The sequence below is a fragment of the Thamnophis sirtalis genome, unplaced genomic scaffold (assembly GCF_051295495.1).
Source record: "Thamnophis sirtalis isolate CommonGarterSnake01/CBP01778 unplaced genomic scaffold, rThaSir2_p1.2 scaffold_1, whole genome shotgun sequence".
Classification (NCBI taxonomy): domain Eukaryota; kingdom Metazoa; phylum Chordata; class Lepidosauria; order Squamata; family Natricidae; genus Thamnophis; species Thamnophis sirtalis.
The window spans coordinates 48,777,376-48,796,168 of record NW_028261381.1 but is presented as its reverse complement, the minus strand read 5'-3'; the positions used below and the strand labels follow the sequence as shown (position 1 = coordinate 48,796,168).

The 18,793-nt window shown below is 40.6% G+C and overlaps 1 protein-coding gene across 1 annotated transcript in view; it reads right to left on the bottom strand.

The window, feature by feature from the left end:
- The window catches only part of SLC12A8 (solute carrier family 12 member 8), a 67,533-nt gene extending 52,379 nt beyond the window's left edge, over positions 1-15,154 (bottom strand). The window contains exons 1-3 of the mRNA XM_014073421.2: positions 15,087-15,154; positions 9,036-9,331; positions 7,392-7,538 (exon numbers count right to left, since the gene is read on the bottom strand). Of these exons, the coding sequence (XP_013928896.1) occupies positions 7,392-7,538; positions 9,036-9,188 (300 nt within the window). The 5' untranslated portion in view covers positions 9,189-9,331; positions 15,087-15,154. The remainder of the gene's footprint in view (positions 1-7,391; positions 7,539-9,035; positions 9,332-15,086) is intronic.
- Between the last annotated feature and the right edge of the window lie 3,639 nt (positions 15,155-18,793).

Here is an 18,793-nt window from a genome sequence, read left to right as displayed (position 1 = left end):
TTGAAAAACATGTCCTTTGCCGCAACTATCCATAAAAATTAGCTTTCTTGAGCAAAGTAAGAAAGGTTAAGCATGAAGGGTTTCTAACATGCAACATTTAATTCTCCTGAAAACCATTCTCATGACCAAAACAAATGCCTAGTTTTTCAGAAATAATCAGATAAGACTCTCCCTACATGTGCATCTTTCACAGACATCTACTTATAAAATTTGGCACGGCAAAGATAGAGTTTTACATCGTGATCTTTGGATAAGGAAAGGAACAAGTTCCTGTGTTCTTATATTTCCACATTTGTATCCTCAGAGGGACTTCCAAGTATTGCCAGCATGTAGTTTAGGAACAGTAGAGAAAGAATACTTTGAATGGGAGGAAGAACGGATCTATGAATTACAATAGAATCTCATGTTTTAAAAAATAAAATTTTAGACAATCAGTCAACTAATCACTGCCTATATCCCGATCAAAGGCAAATTAAAAGGCTATTTAGTCCATGAAATTATGTGAAAAGCATCATAAGCATCTTCTTGTTTACAGTGGCTTAACACACTAGAAATCTTTAACACAGTCAGTCCCTTTTGGTGGTGCTATATTGCCAGTTTTCAAAAATGTAAAGGTTGCATAAGGATGTTCTTGCTTTGTTCTATTGTATTTCTTACTTATTCTTTGGCTTAGTTTCAGTTTACAATGCCTGTGGCATTCTTAGTTTCTGGTTTAAGGATGCTTCTCAGAATTATTTTTTTAAGAGAATGTTTTTAACTATCATAGCCAAATCATAGCAGTAATAGTTGCAGCAGTAGAAGAAATCAGTTCTTTTTTCATAATTTTCCATTCTTCAGCCAAATGAAACTGAGGCTCAAACTCCTTGAACTTATAAGTTATGTACATTCCAGGTGCATCATACCTGCTTGGAGGGGTTCTGAACCAACTTAAAAAGAACTTGGTGCTATCCTCTGGGCATCCTTTCTGTAATCTACCATTTAGGACTAAACCCTGTACAGAGCATAATGATAATCAAGACTGATTAAAAAATCTAACTGCAATCTGAGAAGCACAAGAAATAACCAAATGTATTTAACAAGACGACAAAAAGCAAGCAAGCAAAAAGACTTCCAAGTATTGCCAGCATGTAGATGTAAATAACAAAGTGATCTCTTAAACTTTTCCTCTGAGCTTTAGAGATCCTTATTGTGAACAAATCCAAGCCTTTTGCTTCCTTCAGCTCTTCTTCAAAGCACTCTCTGTGTTTCTCTTATCCAGCAGGCGTGGTGTTCCTTCCTGTAGCAGCTCTCCAGAAGGGGAAGTGATTTTAAGCTTTTTGGCTAATTGTTGCTTTGTGCAGAGTATATTAGACTATACTTATACCATCAACATATTTAAGTAGCACTCTAGGTTCATTGCCCATTTGAAATATATATCTAGTACACATAACTTAAAAAAAACATGATGCAAGCTGCAACAATGCATTCCTTTTCAAAAATAGCCCTTTAGGGAGGGAGTATAAAAGGACTAGATACCAGCAGATGTGAACATGCTGAGTCCTGGCTCCAGTTCTCCTTGATCTTCTACAGCTGTCATCGAACACAGCAGGGCAAGAAATTGAAATAGAATTTCATGAATGCAGCTGCATTCTGAGTAGATATTGGTTGGCAAAAAAGATACAGAAAAATAAGATGGGATTCAGCAACAGAATAAGTAATAACGTTGAATGGAGGCTTATCAGAAAATCAGAAAAATGACTTTTATAATGAAAGAATATAATTGGGCCCATGCATTTGCTAAGTAATGGTTGCTTAACTATGGTTCATGGGGAAAACCACAATTAGTTGGATTTAGAAAACACAGGACACGATAGGTAGAAAAAATAGTAAAACCATCCAAGCTGGAAATATTTCAATTAAGGATGAGTCCACTCCATCTCAGCTTCTGCCACTTGCAGTGAAAAATGTGTGATCTTTTCATAGAGTCCAATGTATAAACTCACATGTTCTTGGAAATAGGAGTCTTATATGAGTTTATCTATTTCTTTACATTTATTTTGCATAGCAGCCAATTATTAGTAGAATTTTGAAAATTCAATTTCCACCATCAACAACAGTGCTCTATTAACACAAACCCTACTTTATTCAGGGTTGCATTGCATCCATTAATTTCAACAGATTGGCCTACCTATCAAACCAGGGGTGAAATTTGACCGGTTTCAGACCAGTTCAGATGAACCAGTAGGGATGATTTGAATCAGTTTGCCAAACCGGTAAAAAACACCCTTGATTGGCCCCGCCCATGCCTGCCTGGTCACCCACTCAGTCGCCCAGTCGCCACTCACCTCTTCTAGCCACTCGCTCAGCCATTCCAGCCACTTGACCCACCCATCCAATCTGAACATTTCTCCCTCCTTTCACAGCGGAGCTCTTGCAGTCTGTCCCTCTAAGGTACTTTGACCCCTGGGAGGGAGGAGGCCAGTGGGGAAACATAAAGGGAGCAGCAGCTCCGCTGTGAATGAAGGGGAAAAAGTTCGGCTTCTGTCTGCCACAGCATTCACTTCGAGCCCTTCTCGCTCTCATACAAACATTTTTTCCTACTGGGTTCCGCGGGCATGGCTTGGGGGGGTGGGTCATGTAAGTGAGTGAGCATGGCCATGAGTGACATCGAGTTAGTCATGCCCACTCAGTCACAGAACCCACCATCACCACCAAGCCATGCCCACATAACTGGTAGGGAAGAAATTTGAATTTCACCCCTGTATCAAACTCATATGAATGTTTCAACTTTTGAATGTAACCCATGTGTCTCAATAATTCTGGCAACATATTTAATAAAATCAGGAAAAATGTTGCAAAAGAAATATATTTGATTTTTAAAAATAAAAAAAGAATAGGATTACTGTTTTACAGCTGTTACCTGAGATGATAGATAATTCCTTAAGGTTTGGGAGAATATATCACTATGGTAACATGTTTCACCTGAACAGTTATTTTTAATCAGCTTCATTATAACTAATCCAAGACACTTTATTGCTATTTTTACATTCATAGAAAAACAGAGAAGAAAACAAAATATTAACACAGCTATAAAAACTTTATCGTATTTTAATTGTGAGTGTTTAATTATTGAGAAAAATGTACATTTCACTTTTATCTATAAAGTTTTGTAAATGAATATTGGAGCCGCAATATTATGCAGCTTATTCTGAACTAGTTTTGAATTATTGCAGCAAGGTTGATTTTTTTTAAGAAAACCTGGTAAAGAACTAAAAGAAGGATACCATACCATACTCTGTTTTCTGATCTTGGCAGTTTTTTGCTCTCCAATCATGTTTTGATTTAGTTTCTGAACTTTTTGTTACCAGACTAGGTAACATCAGCAGCAGGATTTTCTTGTTCTATTCTTCTTAACTTATAAATGTCTTATGTACCAGTTTGGTCAGTTGGTCGTGTGGCTGGTTGTTTGTTTAGAGCTATATTTAAATTCATAGCAGCTGACTGGTTCTCTTGTTGGTTGGTTATTCGAATGGTAGCATTAAGAATTATTTTCTGACATACCAGGCAAAAGCCATTTTGTTTTCCACAACTACAGGTCTGCAAAAAAAAATAAAAAAAATTCCAGAGCTGTTTTGGTTATTCCACATAATCTTTATGTTTTTTGGTGCGCTGAATCCAAAAATGACCTCCATTTTGTCATAGAACATCAAGTTTCCTGACAATTTAGGTAACTATATTAAATAAGGCAATACCTCAAAATAAATTGAAATAGACTTATAAAATGAAAGTTTTATTACAATATTTTCATGAAAATCCTTTTTTTAACTGAAATAAGCTCACCTACAAACACTAAACTCAATTCTTCTTCCTTGTGAGGCTCCTCTTGGTGCATTTACATTTGTGAGTAGCATCTGGAATGTCTCTCTAAAGCATCCAACAGTAGTCTGCCATCACTGTAATGCTCCATTTTCCCTGGTATCTCCTTTCCATCTCTTTAATGTCTTGATGGAATCGTTCACCTTGTTCCTCGGGCTCCCAAATTTTCAGGAAAGTAGTCAAGATGGGACTGGAGGAAATGCACTTTCAAACTCATCAGGCAACCTAAAGCTTGAAATGCTTTCAGCATTCTTCTGACAATCTTTTTGTAGTGAGGATCTTTGTTATTGCCTAAAAATTTCTGTACGACTTCTTTAAATGCAATCCACCCTTCTTTTTGAGGATCCATCATGGTATTGACAAACTCTTGATCAACTATAAGCCTTCTAATGTCTGGTCCGATGAACACACCTTCCTTCAATTCTGCCTCCAACAGGCATGGAAATTTGGTGACCAAGTATTTGAAGCATTCTCCATCTCTTGGAAGTGATCTTACAAATTGCTTCATCAATCCCAATTTTATGTGGAGAGGTGGTAGAAGAACTTTATGGAAAGGTACAAAGTTTCTCGGAAGACATTTTTTTTCACCGACTGATATCACCCTCGGCTGCCAACTCTTCTTGGTCCAGTGATTTTGTCGGTCTCGACTGTCCCATACACACAGAAAACAAGGGTATTTGGTATACCCAGCTTGTTGCCTGAGCAGCATGCACAAGACCTTCAAGTCCCCACACACTTGCCAACCATGGTCTTCATATTTAAGTTTACGGAGAACCAATTCCAAGTTCCTGTTAGGTTTCCTTCAAGTGTATGGAATGACTTACAGGTATGGAAGCGTAAAAACCGTTGTGGTGTAAAACTACTTTGAGGCTTCTTTTTGAAGAATCTATAAAAAGATGCCATTGCTCTGAATCATATTGGATTTTAAATTGACCCATCAGACCTTCGACATCGATGCAATAAACCAACTTGTCTTCCTGGGCGAAGTAAGGAATGAACTCCTTTTAACGATGTTTGAACCATGAAGATGACACTCCTAGCAACAATAAATTCCTGCTTTTTAGCCTTGATCCGAGTAACTCAGCGGCATCTTTGGGAAGATTCAAGTCTCTTACCAAATCATTCATCTCCTCCTGAGAAAACAATTTTGGTCTTGTATCATCTTAAAAGTCAGAACTTGATTCATCATCTGGTTCAGGTATCACTTCACCTTCATCGGAGCTAGGTATCTCTTCCAAGGTAGCAGGGGGCTTGGGTACTGGCATATCTGTGCCATGGGGGATGGGACGAATTGCTGAGTGAAGATTGAGGTAATGAAATGGAATGCTTTCATTTGGAATTAAACCTTTTCACATCGCATGAACAAAAGTAACAGTCATCACTATGGTTTTTTTGCTCTTGCCATACCATAGGAATCCCATAACGGAAAGATTTTTCTTACCATTGAACCAGTTTTGGAGGTCCTCAACACACTGTTTGCACACTTTATGAGGCACCCAAACTTTATCTTGATCTCCAATTTTTAGTCCAAAGTAGGCAAGGTATATATTTTTCACAAAGTCTGTAATATTCTGCTGTTGCTTCAACACTGTATATTCACCACAAATGAAACAGAAACTGTCTGGTGAATTAATACACTTTCACGGAGCCATAACGTAACGGTTGAAGAATGACGAGCTAACATGAATTGCGATGAAAAAGTGTGAACAGCCTAGAACCAAGAACCTGATGATGATTTGTGCACAAGTGTGGCATGCAGGAGAGAGTGTCTGTACACAAGATGTCACAGTGCTGGCCACGCCCCCTGCACTGACCAGAGATGCTGCTATCTGCCCTATGTCTCCCTCCCACTGGATTCTTCAGGAAAGATTAACCCCTTCTACCATTAGAAGCACAGACTTAAAACTTGCTTAGCTTATGTATATATTGCTGACCATCAGATTTACAGTGCTATATTTTTTTAACATAACTCGGACAAACCCTTAAGGTTTTTTTGGCATTTTATATCTTAATTGCACATATGTGAATTAATTAATAGTAATTTGGACTTTAAATTTGGTTAAAAACCCATAATATAAAAAAATACCAATTTGTTTTAAAAAATGATAAATTTGAAGACAATTTTGCATGTTGTGGCAAATCATAACGTCTAGGAGTTTTTTCAATATTTTATTTGTTTTCAGCACACCAAAATACATGGAAATTAGATGAAAATAATCAAACAGCTTTTTAGTTGCAGACCTGTAGCTGTATCAGTGGTAGAAATATATTCTGCTGACGTATCACCCTTGTTGCTACTAAATATTGAGAATTTAGAAAGTTATTACTAACCAAATGAACTCAAGATTTGGTAATATCATGCCTGGGGTGTTCAGGGACAATAGAGTTTTGCCATTTTCAACACCTGAAATGCTGTTGTAGTTAAGTCAGTGCAAACCACTCTTGGTTTTAACACAATGAGCACAATTCATTACATGGGAGATATATAAAAAGGGTTTTTATTCCTTGCATCTTATTGACAAGCGGGATTGTTCCTCCACTTACTTCAACATATGAATCCTTGACATTCACATTATATTATAGTATAGTCCAACCAAAGATTAAGTAAATAAAATAAAAGCCATGTAGAGCACAAATTATGTCTGGGATTCTTGTGGGGACGGGACACAATCCTATTTGCCTCCAGGGTAGAACCTGGATGCTCACAGCACACTGATCTACAATTATCTAATTCTACAGGCAAAAGCAGTAAGAAAAAAAATGTTAATCACACAGCTCATTGCTTTGACAGTCTTCTCCCATTGCATTTTTAATTTGGTTGTAGGATGAGCTGTTTGCCAGTATTCTAATGATATATCTCTCCTCTTCATTATGCATTGGTTAACAAGCTGTTTAAAAAGCTAACAATAACTGCAGATGGAGCAGCTGGTAATAGTTCTGCAGAGCAATATGTATTTGATGCTTTTTTTAAAAAAAGTCTGAGAAAAACCCTTTACTTGAAAAGATACCCCTTGTTCTGGAATTTGCTTTTTTATTTTTTTTAAGGGAAGCAATTTTTATAGAAGTACTCCTCCCCTTTCATGACCATAATTAACTTCATAATTTCCACCCCCAAGCCAGGGGGCGCACAATTTTATGATCTTTTTTTGGCTGTGTTTTTTAAGTGAATCACTGCAGTTGTTAAGCAAATCATGTGGTCATTAAGCAAATACAGCTATTCCTATTGGCTTCACTTGTTAGAAGCCAGTTAGGAAGGTTGCAAATGGTAATCATGTAACCGTGGGTTGCTGCAACCAGCATAAATGCATACCAATTTCCAAGCACCTGAATTTTAATCACGTGATTATGGGTTACTGCAACTGGTATAAGTGCAAGAACTGCTGGTAAGTCACTGTTTTCAAGTGTGTTGTAATGGTTGCTAAATTAATGGTCGTAAGCCAAGGACAAGTGCATGCATTGTTTTTAAAACATCAGCAAAAATGAAACCGCACAGCAGAATAACCACTATGAGTTATTGCTTAAGTCCATATACTTACAACCAGCCAGCCTGTCCGTAGAAAGAGAACTACTCCAAAGATGTTAATCATACAGGAAGTAAAGACACCATCCCATGTTCCAAAAAGCACTGGTTCCCAAACAAAAAGTTGTATTTTCCACCAAGGTTTGTTAGGCGTCTGATAACTCTGAGGAGAAAAAAAACTTGCAAGTTACTTTTAATTTATTAGCTTCCTAGTTGTGGCAGCAAAGAAGTAGAAAAATCCAGGCATGCCAAATACTTTGTACCAGAAATGCACATCAAAGCTTTTTATATCTAAGTTTGCATATAAGCTAGGATTTAATCATAGCTTATTGAACACCCAATAGTGACTGGAGATACACTAGGTCTCCGCAAAGCCTTTGAATGAGACATTTGCAACACATGGAATCACAGAGGAACATTTTCTTTCTGAAGCATTAAGCAGCTCTGGTTTTTACATGGTTTTCACATGTGAAACAATTCATACAAATGTTTTGCACAGCTTTCAGTCACAAAATATGTACTAGATGTAACCATTGTGCAGGTAGTCCTTAAGTTATGACCATATTGAAGCCTGCCCATCATGATCGCAATTTGTGATGGTTGTAAATAGGGTTGTCAAAAACCAGTAGTAAATGCTACTGTTGGGCCAAACCATTATAAAATGCAGTAATGTCACTGTGGGATTCTACAAACAGCTACAATATAGCCTAGCTGCCAAAAACACTGAACTGTGGTCATGTGACCATGGGTGGAGGACAACCATTGGAAGTACCCCCAAGAAGGCCCTTCTTAACTTCAATCACTAAGCAACCAGTCAGAGGTCAAGGGCTATCTGCTGTCTAGAACCACCTGTAAATCCACTCTATTTCAAGAAAAAATTTGGATAAATAATATTGGAAGTTTCTATGGATGGCTATTGCACTGGAATTCTGTCACAAACACAAGATGACTTCCTTGTGAGGAAGGTCATTTTGTTCATCATTTGCACTTGTCACACTATGAGTAAGCAGAATGCTCTCTTGGTCTTAAACAAGGAAAATAAAATATTGTATAATTAATCCTTTGGGTGTGATTGATGACAACCTATTTTTTACAAATATTCTTACATTGATGATCTAATTATTTTGTAAAAAGCTAGAAATTAGTATGAGCCAATTTCATAGTATATACAAAAAAATGATACGACATGATATGAGAAAATATTTATAGTTAGTCCTTGACTTAATGGCCAGTTGTTTAGCAAACAAAGTTACAACCAATTTGAAAAGGGGGACTTAATGACTCATAGCTGAAGTGCTGACAGAGTCTGAAACTTGGCAACAGAAATACATTTATGGCTGTTTGCAGCATCCTGCAGTCACAATTGCATTTTGCAACGGTTTTGCCAGTTCTGGTTGACAGCAAACCAAGTGCTCTTAGTGAACAATGGATTTGCACTTACGACTGTGATGTTCCCTCGACAACCATAGCGTTTACGTAACAACCATTGGAAAATCAAGCCAATCATGTGACCGACACATTTTATGCAAAAGACCATAAGGAGCAGCTCTCTTATAGTCATATGGCGAGGTCTAGCTGTAATCCATTATGCCCTTCGTCCTGCAAGGTCTCAGAAGGCAGAACTCGGTTGATAAATAAAAGATAAGCCTTCTTAACATACCTGTTTGGCTTCTTCAAGAAAAAGTTCTTGCACATGCCCATCACTTCTCATGCTGGTCCTGATTTGGGGCAGAAATGTTCTACTTTTCGCATTGGATGGTTCTGCCATGACAAAGACAAGCCACTGCAGGGAGTGTTCCAGGTCAACTATCATGCCCAGATGAATCCCTGTAGGAGTAAGATGTGCCCAGCAGATATTTCATGGCTTTATGGTAGCCAGCCTTGGCAGAAACACAGGTTACTGTCACCTCAACACATGTTGACACAACCAGGTGTCACTGAAGTGGAGGAATAAAACTGGAATAAAAATAGCATAATATAAATTGTTTGTGCTATATGATAGCCTGAAGAAGACATTAATATTAAGGCTTATGCACCCACAGTATCTGAATGCTAGATCTGGTTTTACTTCTCCTCACTGCGCTGACTTACTTCCCTAATGCCTTGCAATGCACCAGCATGAAAAATAAATAGATCTTCAAGTCAAGCTTGATAGCCATGAAGCATTCTTGGCAGCAGCGTGGGTTTGCTATGTGCACTTTTTCCAGGATGTTTTTCAACTTCCCAGACTTCTCAATAGCTCTGAATTCCCTATGGGAGACCAGAGAATTGATCTATGCAAGAATTAACCAGGTCTAGCCCTACTTAGCTTCCAACCCCACATAAAGTCAGCTAAGAGCTGCTACATGTGGAGACACCCAAAAGAGAGTGATAAAGAAAAACACTGCCCATCAGTTAGCAGATAAAAGGAATGTAAAATAGAACATTCTTAATTTTAGGAAAGATGGACAGACTTTGTTGATCATATAGTTACAGTAGAACAACAATGTTTTCATTTATTCTTTTTTTACACCTGGAAAAGGAGCTTATGATTTCCAGATATTAACTAGAACTGCCAATATCCCTCTCCAGGCTATCTGGAGTTGATCCATTGCTCCACTTCAGGAACAATCTGATCATCAACTTGAAGCTCAAATCTTGCCACCTTGCCTTCTCATTGGGGCAATATTTTTCCTTATCCTTTCTGTCTTATAGCTGCTTTCCTACATATTTCCCACTGAGTATATCTAGGGCACTAAATTGTGTTGGGTAACTGGGCTCACAAATCATATTGGCTGAGTTCAGGCTCTTCTCACATATTGTTAAAGGTATTCCTGCACTCTGTGCAAACTTGCCATGAAGCCAAATTGAAGCAGTTAAGATTCATTGGTTTCCCAGTGCTTATTCCCCTCCAGTGGAAAGAAAGAATCTTTGCCAGCCACCACCACCCTTGCTGTTTTTTCAGTGTTACTGTGGCTTCACACAGGGAAGAGAGCAGCAGGGAATGATGAACTTACAACACAAAGGGAAAAAATTATGCAAATCAGTAAGGAAAGTAAAATGTCAGACTACTTTTAAAAAGAATCCAACAGAAAGCTGCAAGTAGAAATTTTATTTTGCAAAAGCTTCACCGTTATTTTCCAACATTCATTTTGCATGGTGAAATGCTTCCAAGAAAAAGCAAAACTAAATTGAATATTTCTAGGACGTCCATTTGAATGCTTTATGTTCCCAAGGGATTTGTTTACTGTAATGATGTGGCATTCAGAAAAAGAAGTCTAGTAACACATGAAGAGAAATGCATGTACAGAAAGCAATTATTCTAGTATACTGAAAAATATGAAAAACTGATAGCAATTTTCAAAGGATGGCTGAGAAGTCCAAAGTGACGGATTCTCCTTTAACATTCACTTTAATATCTGACTTCTTTCTCTTTCTCTCCCAACTGTTCCTAGCTGCCAGGGAACAGATAAGACAGTTATTAAAGGTGTAACATGATTGCTTGCCAAGGGCTTTTGATCTTGGAGCAAAAATTGTCTGTGAGGCAGTCTTCTGATGCCGAGCCTTTCTTTAACAGGATATGCACATGAAGTCCATATGAATTTAATCTGAAACAGGATTTTTTCAGAAAGATTAGCTGCCCGACTCCATATATTAGGTACAAATCCTATAAAACTCAGAGATGGTTCACATATTACGCTAGATTAAGCTATATTGTGAGGTGGATTTTGTAAACTACCCTGAATCACTTGTGTGAGATGGGTGGTTCTATAAATCATATAAATAAAGGAGTTATAGCTAATAATGGCTTACAAATAAGTTATAAATGGCTGGTTCTGCTATACTGAAGCAGTAGGGGTTACTGTGATATGCAGTGAGCCTTCCTCTGAAATGAGTGTGCATTCAATTGAATTTGACCGTGTTTACTTATTATCAATAAACTTTTGGAAATCTTTCAAAACATCTGTGGAGCTCTCATTGAATTGCTGATATTTTACAAATGTTCTCTTTTCACACAAGGTTCCTTTTTTCTCAGGACTTCATCAGACAATAGTTTTACACAGCTGTATTAAAACTTGTTTTCTGTGTTCAAACTGTTTCAATCTTCTATTATTTAGTTTATCTTTTATGTGGGTTCAGCCACCAATTTGGAAATGTTGCTGAAATTTTTATTTGTAGAGGATTTCCCCCAATTTTATGTATGTATGTATGCATGTATGTATGTATGTATGTATGTATGTATGTATGTATGTATGTATATACATATGATAATTTATCACTGCTGTTCCATTCACATATAGAAATAAAAAAATATACACATCTGCATTTAGCTTTATTATAATACTCTTCTAAAGTCCCAGAGCCAAACTACTAGCTGGTAAAGACCAGATTGCTCTGAGCAACTGATGGGGAATGAGAGGCCAGACTTTCATTTTTGGCAATCTCTTTTCATTTTCATCCTTAATAATTTTTTAAAGTTTGTTCCATAGTTTCTCTGTTTGTCTATCAAAGAGATTCAGAATGTCAAAGCAATTCCTGCGAATACAGCTTAAACATACCTATCTCTTTAACTGTTATTCAAATAACTTGGTTTCTGATCCTCTCACCATCTTGCATCCCTCCTCTGAACTCACCCAGTTTGTCACTGTCTCTTTTGAACTACAATACACAGAATTGAACGCAAGGGACTGATCAAGGCAAAGCACAGTGGCATAATTATTTCTTGTGATCTGAATTCTGTTTCCATTAATACCTCCTAAAAAAACAAGTGCATCACACTGGTGGTTCACGCTTACCATGTGATCTCCTAGAACACCCAGATTCTATTCATTACTGCCAAACCAGATCTTTTCTCCCCCCCCCATCTGTACTTGTACCTTTATTTTTTTCTCATCACATCCAAGATTTTATATTTATCTGTGTTAAATTTAATCCTGTTTGCTTCAGCCCACTGTTCAAACCTGTCTAGAATTTTTTTAATCTTCTCCTTTTCTTCTAAAGCATCGGCCACTTCTAGTTTTATGTCAGCTGCATATTTGGTAAATATTTATTCAACCGCTTCCACCAGGTTATTAATAAATCGTTGAATAGCACAGAGCTCAGGGCTCAGTCCTGTTGCATTCAGCACAGTAGAATTTTCCAATGTCAAGTCATTTGTGAGTATTTCTGAGTGCAATCATTCAGCCAATTATGAATCCGTTACAGTTCTATCATTGGGACCGTATTCTACCATTTTATTAATGTCAAATGCTTTGATGGAATGAAGATGTGCTTTGTCCACAGCACTTTCCCCAATCTAATAAAATAATATGTCAATCAAAAATGAAGATAAGGTTTACGTGGCATGATTGTTTATGCAAAATCCTTGCAGGTGCTTGTTAATTGTTGCATTACTCTCCAAGCGCTCATAAAATGTGCTCTTTAAGAGTCCATTCAAGGACCTGGTCCACAATGGACTTTATATTAATTTCTCTTTCCTGTTTACAAAGTGGTAGCCTAGTGAGAGTAAGTCTGTCTTGGTTTCTCTACTGCTGAGAAGCAAGCATAATCTTGATAGGCCATTTTATCATAATCTGGTCCATATAGTTATTAGATCTATTGTTTAAAGGTAAAGGTAAAAGTTCCCCTTGCACATATGTGCTAGTCGTTCCCGACTCTAGGAGGCAGTGCTCATTTCTATTTCAAAGCTGAAGAGCCAGCGCTGTCTGAAGAAGTCTCCATGGTCATGTGGCCAGCATAACTAAACTCCAAAGGCACCCGGAACACTGTTACCTTCCCACCAAAGGTAGTCCCTATTTTTCTACTTGCATTTTTACATGCTTTTGAACTGCTAGGTTAGCAGAAGCTGGGACATGTAACGGGAGCTCACTCCATTACATGGCACTAGGGATTCGAACCACTGAACTGCCAACTTTTCTGATTGACAAGCTCAGCGTCTTAGTCACTGAGTTACCACGTCCCTTATCTATTGTTTAGGCATGAGCAAAAATAGTATGCCTATTTATTACCTGATGCTAGGAGTATCACCTGACCTGAAAGATGTATCTCTCTGCTGCTATCTAATGGTCTTAGGGATTTTTGCAGAGTCTGAATAGGATAGCTGTATCAGAGATAGTCAGGTTGTCAATATTTAATTTATATTAAACAACTAACTGGATCCAAAATTTGCAATTCTAGAAATATGCATTTTAGAGACTACTTGTGCAGTAAAAAGTTCAGGTAATATAAAAACTGAATTAAATTAATTAATAAAAAACTGGCCAATCTCCAATGTGAAAATGATTTCACATCCATATAGTGATAAAAGAAAATGGTCTTAGAAACAAGATACAGTAATCGGTGGCTTTTCTGATTTGAGTTCCACGAGGCCTTTGCAAAGCACACCATAATACTAATGGAGGACTTTAACTACCTTGACATCAACTGGGAAACAAACTCTAGTGGAAGATCAAACAGATTCCTGACAAACCTAGCAAACAACTTTGTCTCCCAAAATACAGAGAAGGCAACGAGAGGATTAGCCATACTGAACTTATCGCTAACAAAATTCTCAGTAACAGAAATAAAATTATAGAAGGGATTGAAATTACAGAAACCTTGGGAGGGAGTGACCATGTGATATTGGAATTCAACTAATAACGCAAGCACAAGGGAATAGAAAGAAGTCAAACTTTAAGAACGTCTGGAGAGATGATCCGCATAGGCAATACTACGTAAGCCTGAGAGATCTGTCCCAGTTATAGAACCTAGAAACCCTATCCAATAAAGTTGCCAAAATAATGAGGAAAAAATGGCAAAAAATAAAAATCCTAAATCTTATGTTCTGTATTTGCTTGTAGTATGTGATCATAGGCAAAAGCATTCACACAGATGAGCGGTCATGTCTGTTAGAGACACAGTGAGTGCACAAAAGGTAATCATGTTCTACTCACTACATTCACAATACACCTCCCAAATTTTTTTTCTACAGATCTCTTAAATTCCCAGTTTAAGGGGTGCCTGCAGCCTTGTTCATTTTAAGGCACTTAAATAATAAAGCCTTTAATAAAATCTTCCAGAGACATGGTTACTGCACCATTTCTTAACCTTCGCCGCTTGAAGATGTGTGGACTTCAACTCCCAGAATCCCCCAAGCTAGCTGTGCTGTGCTGGCGAATTCTGGGAGTTGAAGTCCACACATCTTCAAGCTGCCAAGGTTGAGAAACACAGTGTAACAAAATACCGGCTAATTTTCGAAGTGGGCGTTTGAAAGGGAGACTTTTAAACTGCGGGTTCACACGACCCGTTCTCATTCGCGCAGTCAACTTGCTCCAGCGCGCTGCAGACGCGGAGAGCGTAGCCTTTCCCGTGTGGGTTGGAAGCCACTTTGGGAGGGCTCGGCTCCTACCGACCGTGACGAGGCAGCCTGCCAAGAAAGAGACCCAACCCACGCTACGACGTCGGCGGTGGCGGCGGTTTCCTGGATCCGGGAGCCACCTGTCTCGGTTGCCCAGCTTCCCTCCCCTCCAGTTTCAGACGGACCCATTCGGAGCCTTTTCCGAAATGAGGGAAACCTGCCTCTTCTGAAGCTTTGCATGAGTCTTTCCCGCTCTTGCCCCCTTTAGACCTTGGCTGCCCACCCACTTCAGACGGGCGCGAGAGGCGGCTTTTCCTCGCCGCCCCTTTGCTTGACCCGCTCCCACCTGCAATCGCGGCGGCCGAACCATCCTAATCAGGGGTTCCCAGCGCTCACCTGTCTTCTTCTGCGCCGGGTGCAGAAAAACCCGAGGCAGCCTCCTCGCCTCATTTGCTGGGCAGTCTGGATTGCCTCCCTCCTGGCTGCCACGTGGGTTGACCTGTGGGTGGCTCTTTATGGGGCAGGAAGGGCGATTTCCAGGATGTTTGCTCTTATTTTGGGCCTCCTCTCTCTCTCTCTCTCTCTCTCTTTCTTTCTTTCTTTCTTTCTTTCTTTCTTTTTCTTTCTTCCTGCTTTTCCCTCTCCTTTTTCCTTCTTTCCCAGGAGAAATATTCAAGTTCCTGGAGTTGCTGAGGAAAAGAAAGACTAGGGCTGACTTGATTAAGGTGACCAGATTTTCAGATTGGTAAAGAGGGACACCATTGACCTGGTGAGGGGGGGGGGGTTTGATTAAAAATTTTGTATTTTGTCAAAAGCTCACAAAAGGCAATTAATGACCCCAGGACACTGAAACCATCATAAATACAAATCTGTTGCCAAACAAAATTTTGATCACGTGACCATGAGGATGCTGCAACAGTCGCTAAGTGTGAAAAATAGTCGCAACGGTCGCTAAGTGTGAAAAATAGTCATCAGTCACTTTTTTCAATGCCGTTGTAACTTTGGTCACTAAATGTTTTCCCCCTCCTCGAAACACCTCACTTCTTCCTTCCTTCATTCCTATTGCTTATCTACCTTATCCGTCTTCTGCTCTTTCCCTCCCTTCCTTTCTCCTTCCATCCTCTTCTTTCCTCACTCACTCCCTTCCTCCTTTTCTCTTCCTTCCTCCTTCCATTCTTTCAGCTTCCTTTCTTTTGCCTATCTACCTTCTCTTTCTGCTCTTTCCATCTCTCTCTTCCCCTTCGCTTCTGTTCCTTCCTCCTTCCATCCTTTCACCTTCCCTCCTTCCTATTTCTTCCTTCTTCCTTCCTTCTGCCTATCTACCTTCACCTTCTCTGTCTTTCTGCTCTTTCCCCATCTTCCCCTTTCCTCCCTCCCTCCCTTCTTTCCTTTCTAGTTCCATGTTTTCTTCTTTCCTCTCTCCCTCCCTTTTTCTTTCTTCCTTCCTCCCTCCTTCCTCTTGCCTATCAACTTCATCCTCTTTGTCTTTCTGCTCTTTCCCTCTCTTCACCTTCTATTCCTACCTCCTTTCCTCTTTTCTCCCTCCCTTCTTCTTTTTCTTCTTCCTTTCTTCTTCCATCTTCCTCCTTCTTCCTCCTTCCTTCTATTCTTTCTCCTTCCTTCCATCTTTTCTCCTTCCATCTTCTCCCCCCCTCCCTTCTTCTTAATAAGAGCTGAGGTGGCACAGTGGTTAAATGCAGCACTGCAGGCTACTTCAGCTGACTGCAGTTCTCCAGTTCGGCTGTTCAAATCTCACCGCCTCAGGGTTGACTCAGCCTTCCATCCTTCCGAGGTGGCTAAAATGAGGACCCGGAATGTTGTTGGGGGCAATATGCTGACTCTGTAAACCGCTTAGGGCTGAAAGCCCTATGAAGCGGTATATAAGTCTAACTGCTATTGCTATTCTTTTCCTTCCCCCCTCCCTCCCTCCTTCCGCTCCTTCCCACTCTCTCCTTGGGAGGGGACAAAACCCAAAGGCTAATGGGGGGGGGCAGCAGAGACCAAATAAAGTCAGAAGATCTTATTAAAACTTTCCTATTTGTTGGATCGCATTGCTGCGAACTTATAAACCAAATCAGGGGAACATTTTGCAACCGAGGGTGCTGCAAGGAAAGGGGGGAGGGAGGCAGCCCTGCCGTTTCCCCAGTTTTGCAAGGAATGAGAAACGGTGCTTTAATCTGAAGGAAAGGATGACTGCAATCGGAACCGCAGACAGGGAAAGAAAGAAAGAAAGATCCTTGTAGCACAAAATCCACCTTTGCATGGTTGTGAAAACATAGGTAAAACAAAACAAAAAAGCACAGTGTCCCTCCACCCTCTGAATGGGACTCAGCGTGACTCCGATTTGAATTCAAGGACATGGAGCCGGGCGGTGAGATAAGCACCTTCATTTGCATTCTCTGCGACCATGATGCTTTGCGAGGAACAATCCCAGGGGCTCCCCGTGACTTTTTGCAGATTTTTCCTTTTATGCTTAAAAAAAAAGGGACTTTTTAAAAACACCACAGAATAAGCTGTCAGCCTGACAAAATGCAACCCCTTCCTTCGTCCTCCTCCTCCGTCACTAACAGCTGAGGGCTCAGAAATCGGAGCGAAAAGTCAGTCCTCCATCTCTTCCCTCTTCCTGGATTCACTCCGAAGTTTTTAAAATCCCCCTTCTGTGCATAAACACTCCTTCAGCCTCTCTCCCTCCCTCCCTCTCCCTCCCTCCCCCCCCTCTCTCTCTGTATCTGTTTGTCTCTCACTCTCTATGTGGCTCTTTGCCTCTATCTCCCTCCCTCTCTGTCTCTCTCTCTGTCATTCTCTCTTTGTGTCTGTCTCTCTGTCTCTGTCTCTGTCTCTCCTCCCTCCCTCTGTGTGTGTGTGTGTGGGTGTTTCTCACTCTGTGTGTGTCTCTCTGTCTCTGTCTGTAAGCCCCTGTCACGCCTGTCGTCCTGGATCAGACTGAGCTGCCTGTCCTTGTTCAACACCTCCCGGGGTGCACATCCATCGTAAAATCCATCAGGTCGTCCAAAGTAGCGGGCTCAGCAGGACCTTGGCTGAATGTGTGAAAAGGTTCAAGTCCGCTGCTCGCTGCTCCTCAGATAGTTGCAAAGTTCTCTCCAGAGATTCTGGCAGGCGGAGGCAGCGCTTGCCTCTCGAGCTTCGACGAAGGGGATTTTTTTCTGCGGGACGGAGCCTGGACATCAGGGAATTTCCCCACCGAAGTAGAAGGCGAGGCTTTCAAACTAGTCTGATCCTGCTTGAAAAGGTTGCTGTGGCGGAGCAAAGGGTGCCCTGGCTGAGGATTCCCTCCTTCAGTGGGTCTCTGGAATTCCCCCCCTTTTTTTTTCTACAGAAGGAAAAGGTTTTTTGACTGGGCAGCTCAACGTGATTAAGGCCGTTCTGCTCTTCCTTTGTGCTTCTTGCCCACGTGCACGCGCTGCCCTCCTCTCTCTGATAGCCGCCTGGTTAAAAAGGAGGAGGAGCCCATCGAGGAAGACGAGGAACGCGAGGGGGATCCCTGCCCCCGCGGATGGGCTCCAGACTAGCGTAGCCTCCTCTTCCTCCTTTTTAACCAGGCAATCTTTTTAACCAGGCGATCTTTGGCTGCTGCATAAGCCCACAGGCACGCACTACCCTCTTCACTCTGATAGCTGCCTGGTTAAAAAGGAAGAGGAGGTTCCGCTGGTCCAGAGCCCATCTGCGGGGGGGGGAGGGATCCCCCTTGCGTTCCTCATCTTCCCGGATGAGCTCTGGACCAGCGGAGCCGCCTTCTCCTTTTTAACCAGACGGCTATCAGAGAGAAGAGGGTAGGGCGTGCCCTTGGGCTTGTGCAGCACCCGAATTCTCGCCTCCTATTCTTCGGCTGTTGCACAGTCTCAAGGGCACGCGCTGCCCAGTCTGCTGAATCCGGCGCAGCTTCAGAGAAAGAAGGGGTACAAGAAAGCCACCCCCATCCCCGCTGCCTGAACGTTTGAATGAAGGAGGCTGTAGTCTCCTTTGTCCTCGGCTATGCGATTTTCTTTCGTTCTCTGCTACCCGAATGAGTGAATGAAGTAGAGGGAGAATGAAAGGAGATTGCGTCCCTTCTGTGTCCCTGTTGCTCAGAAAAACAACTCCAG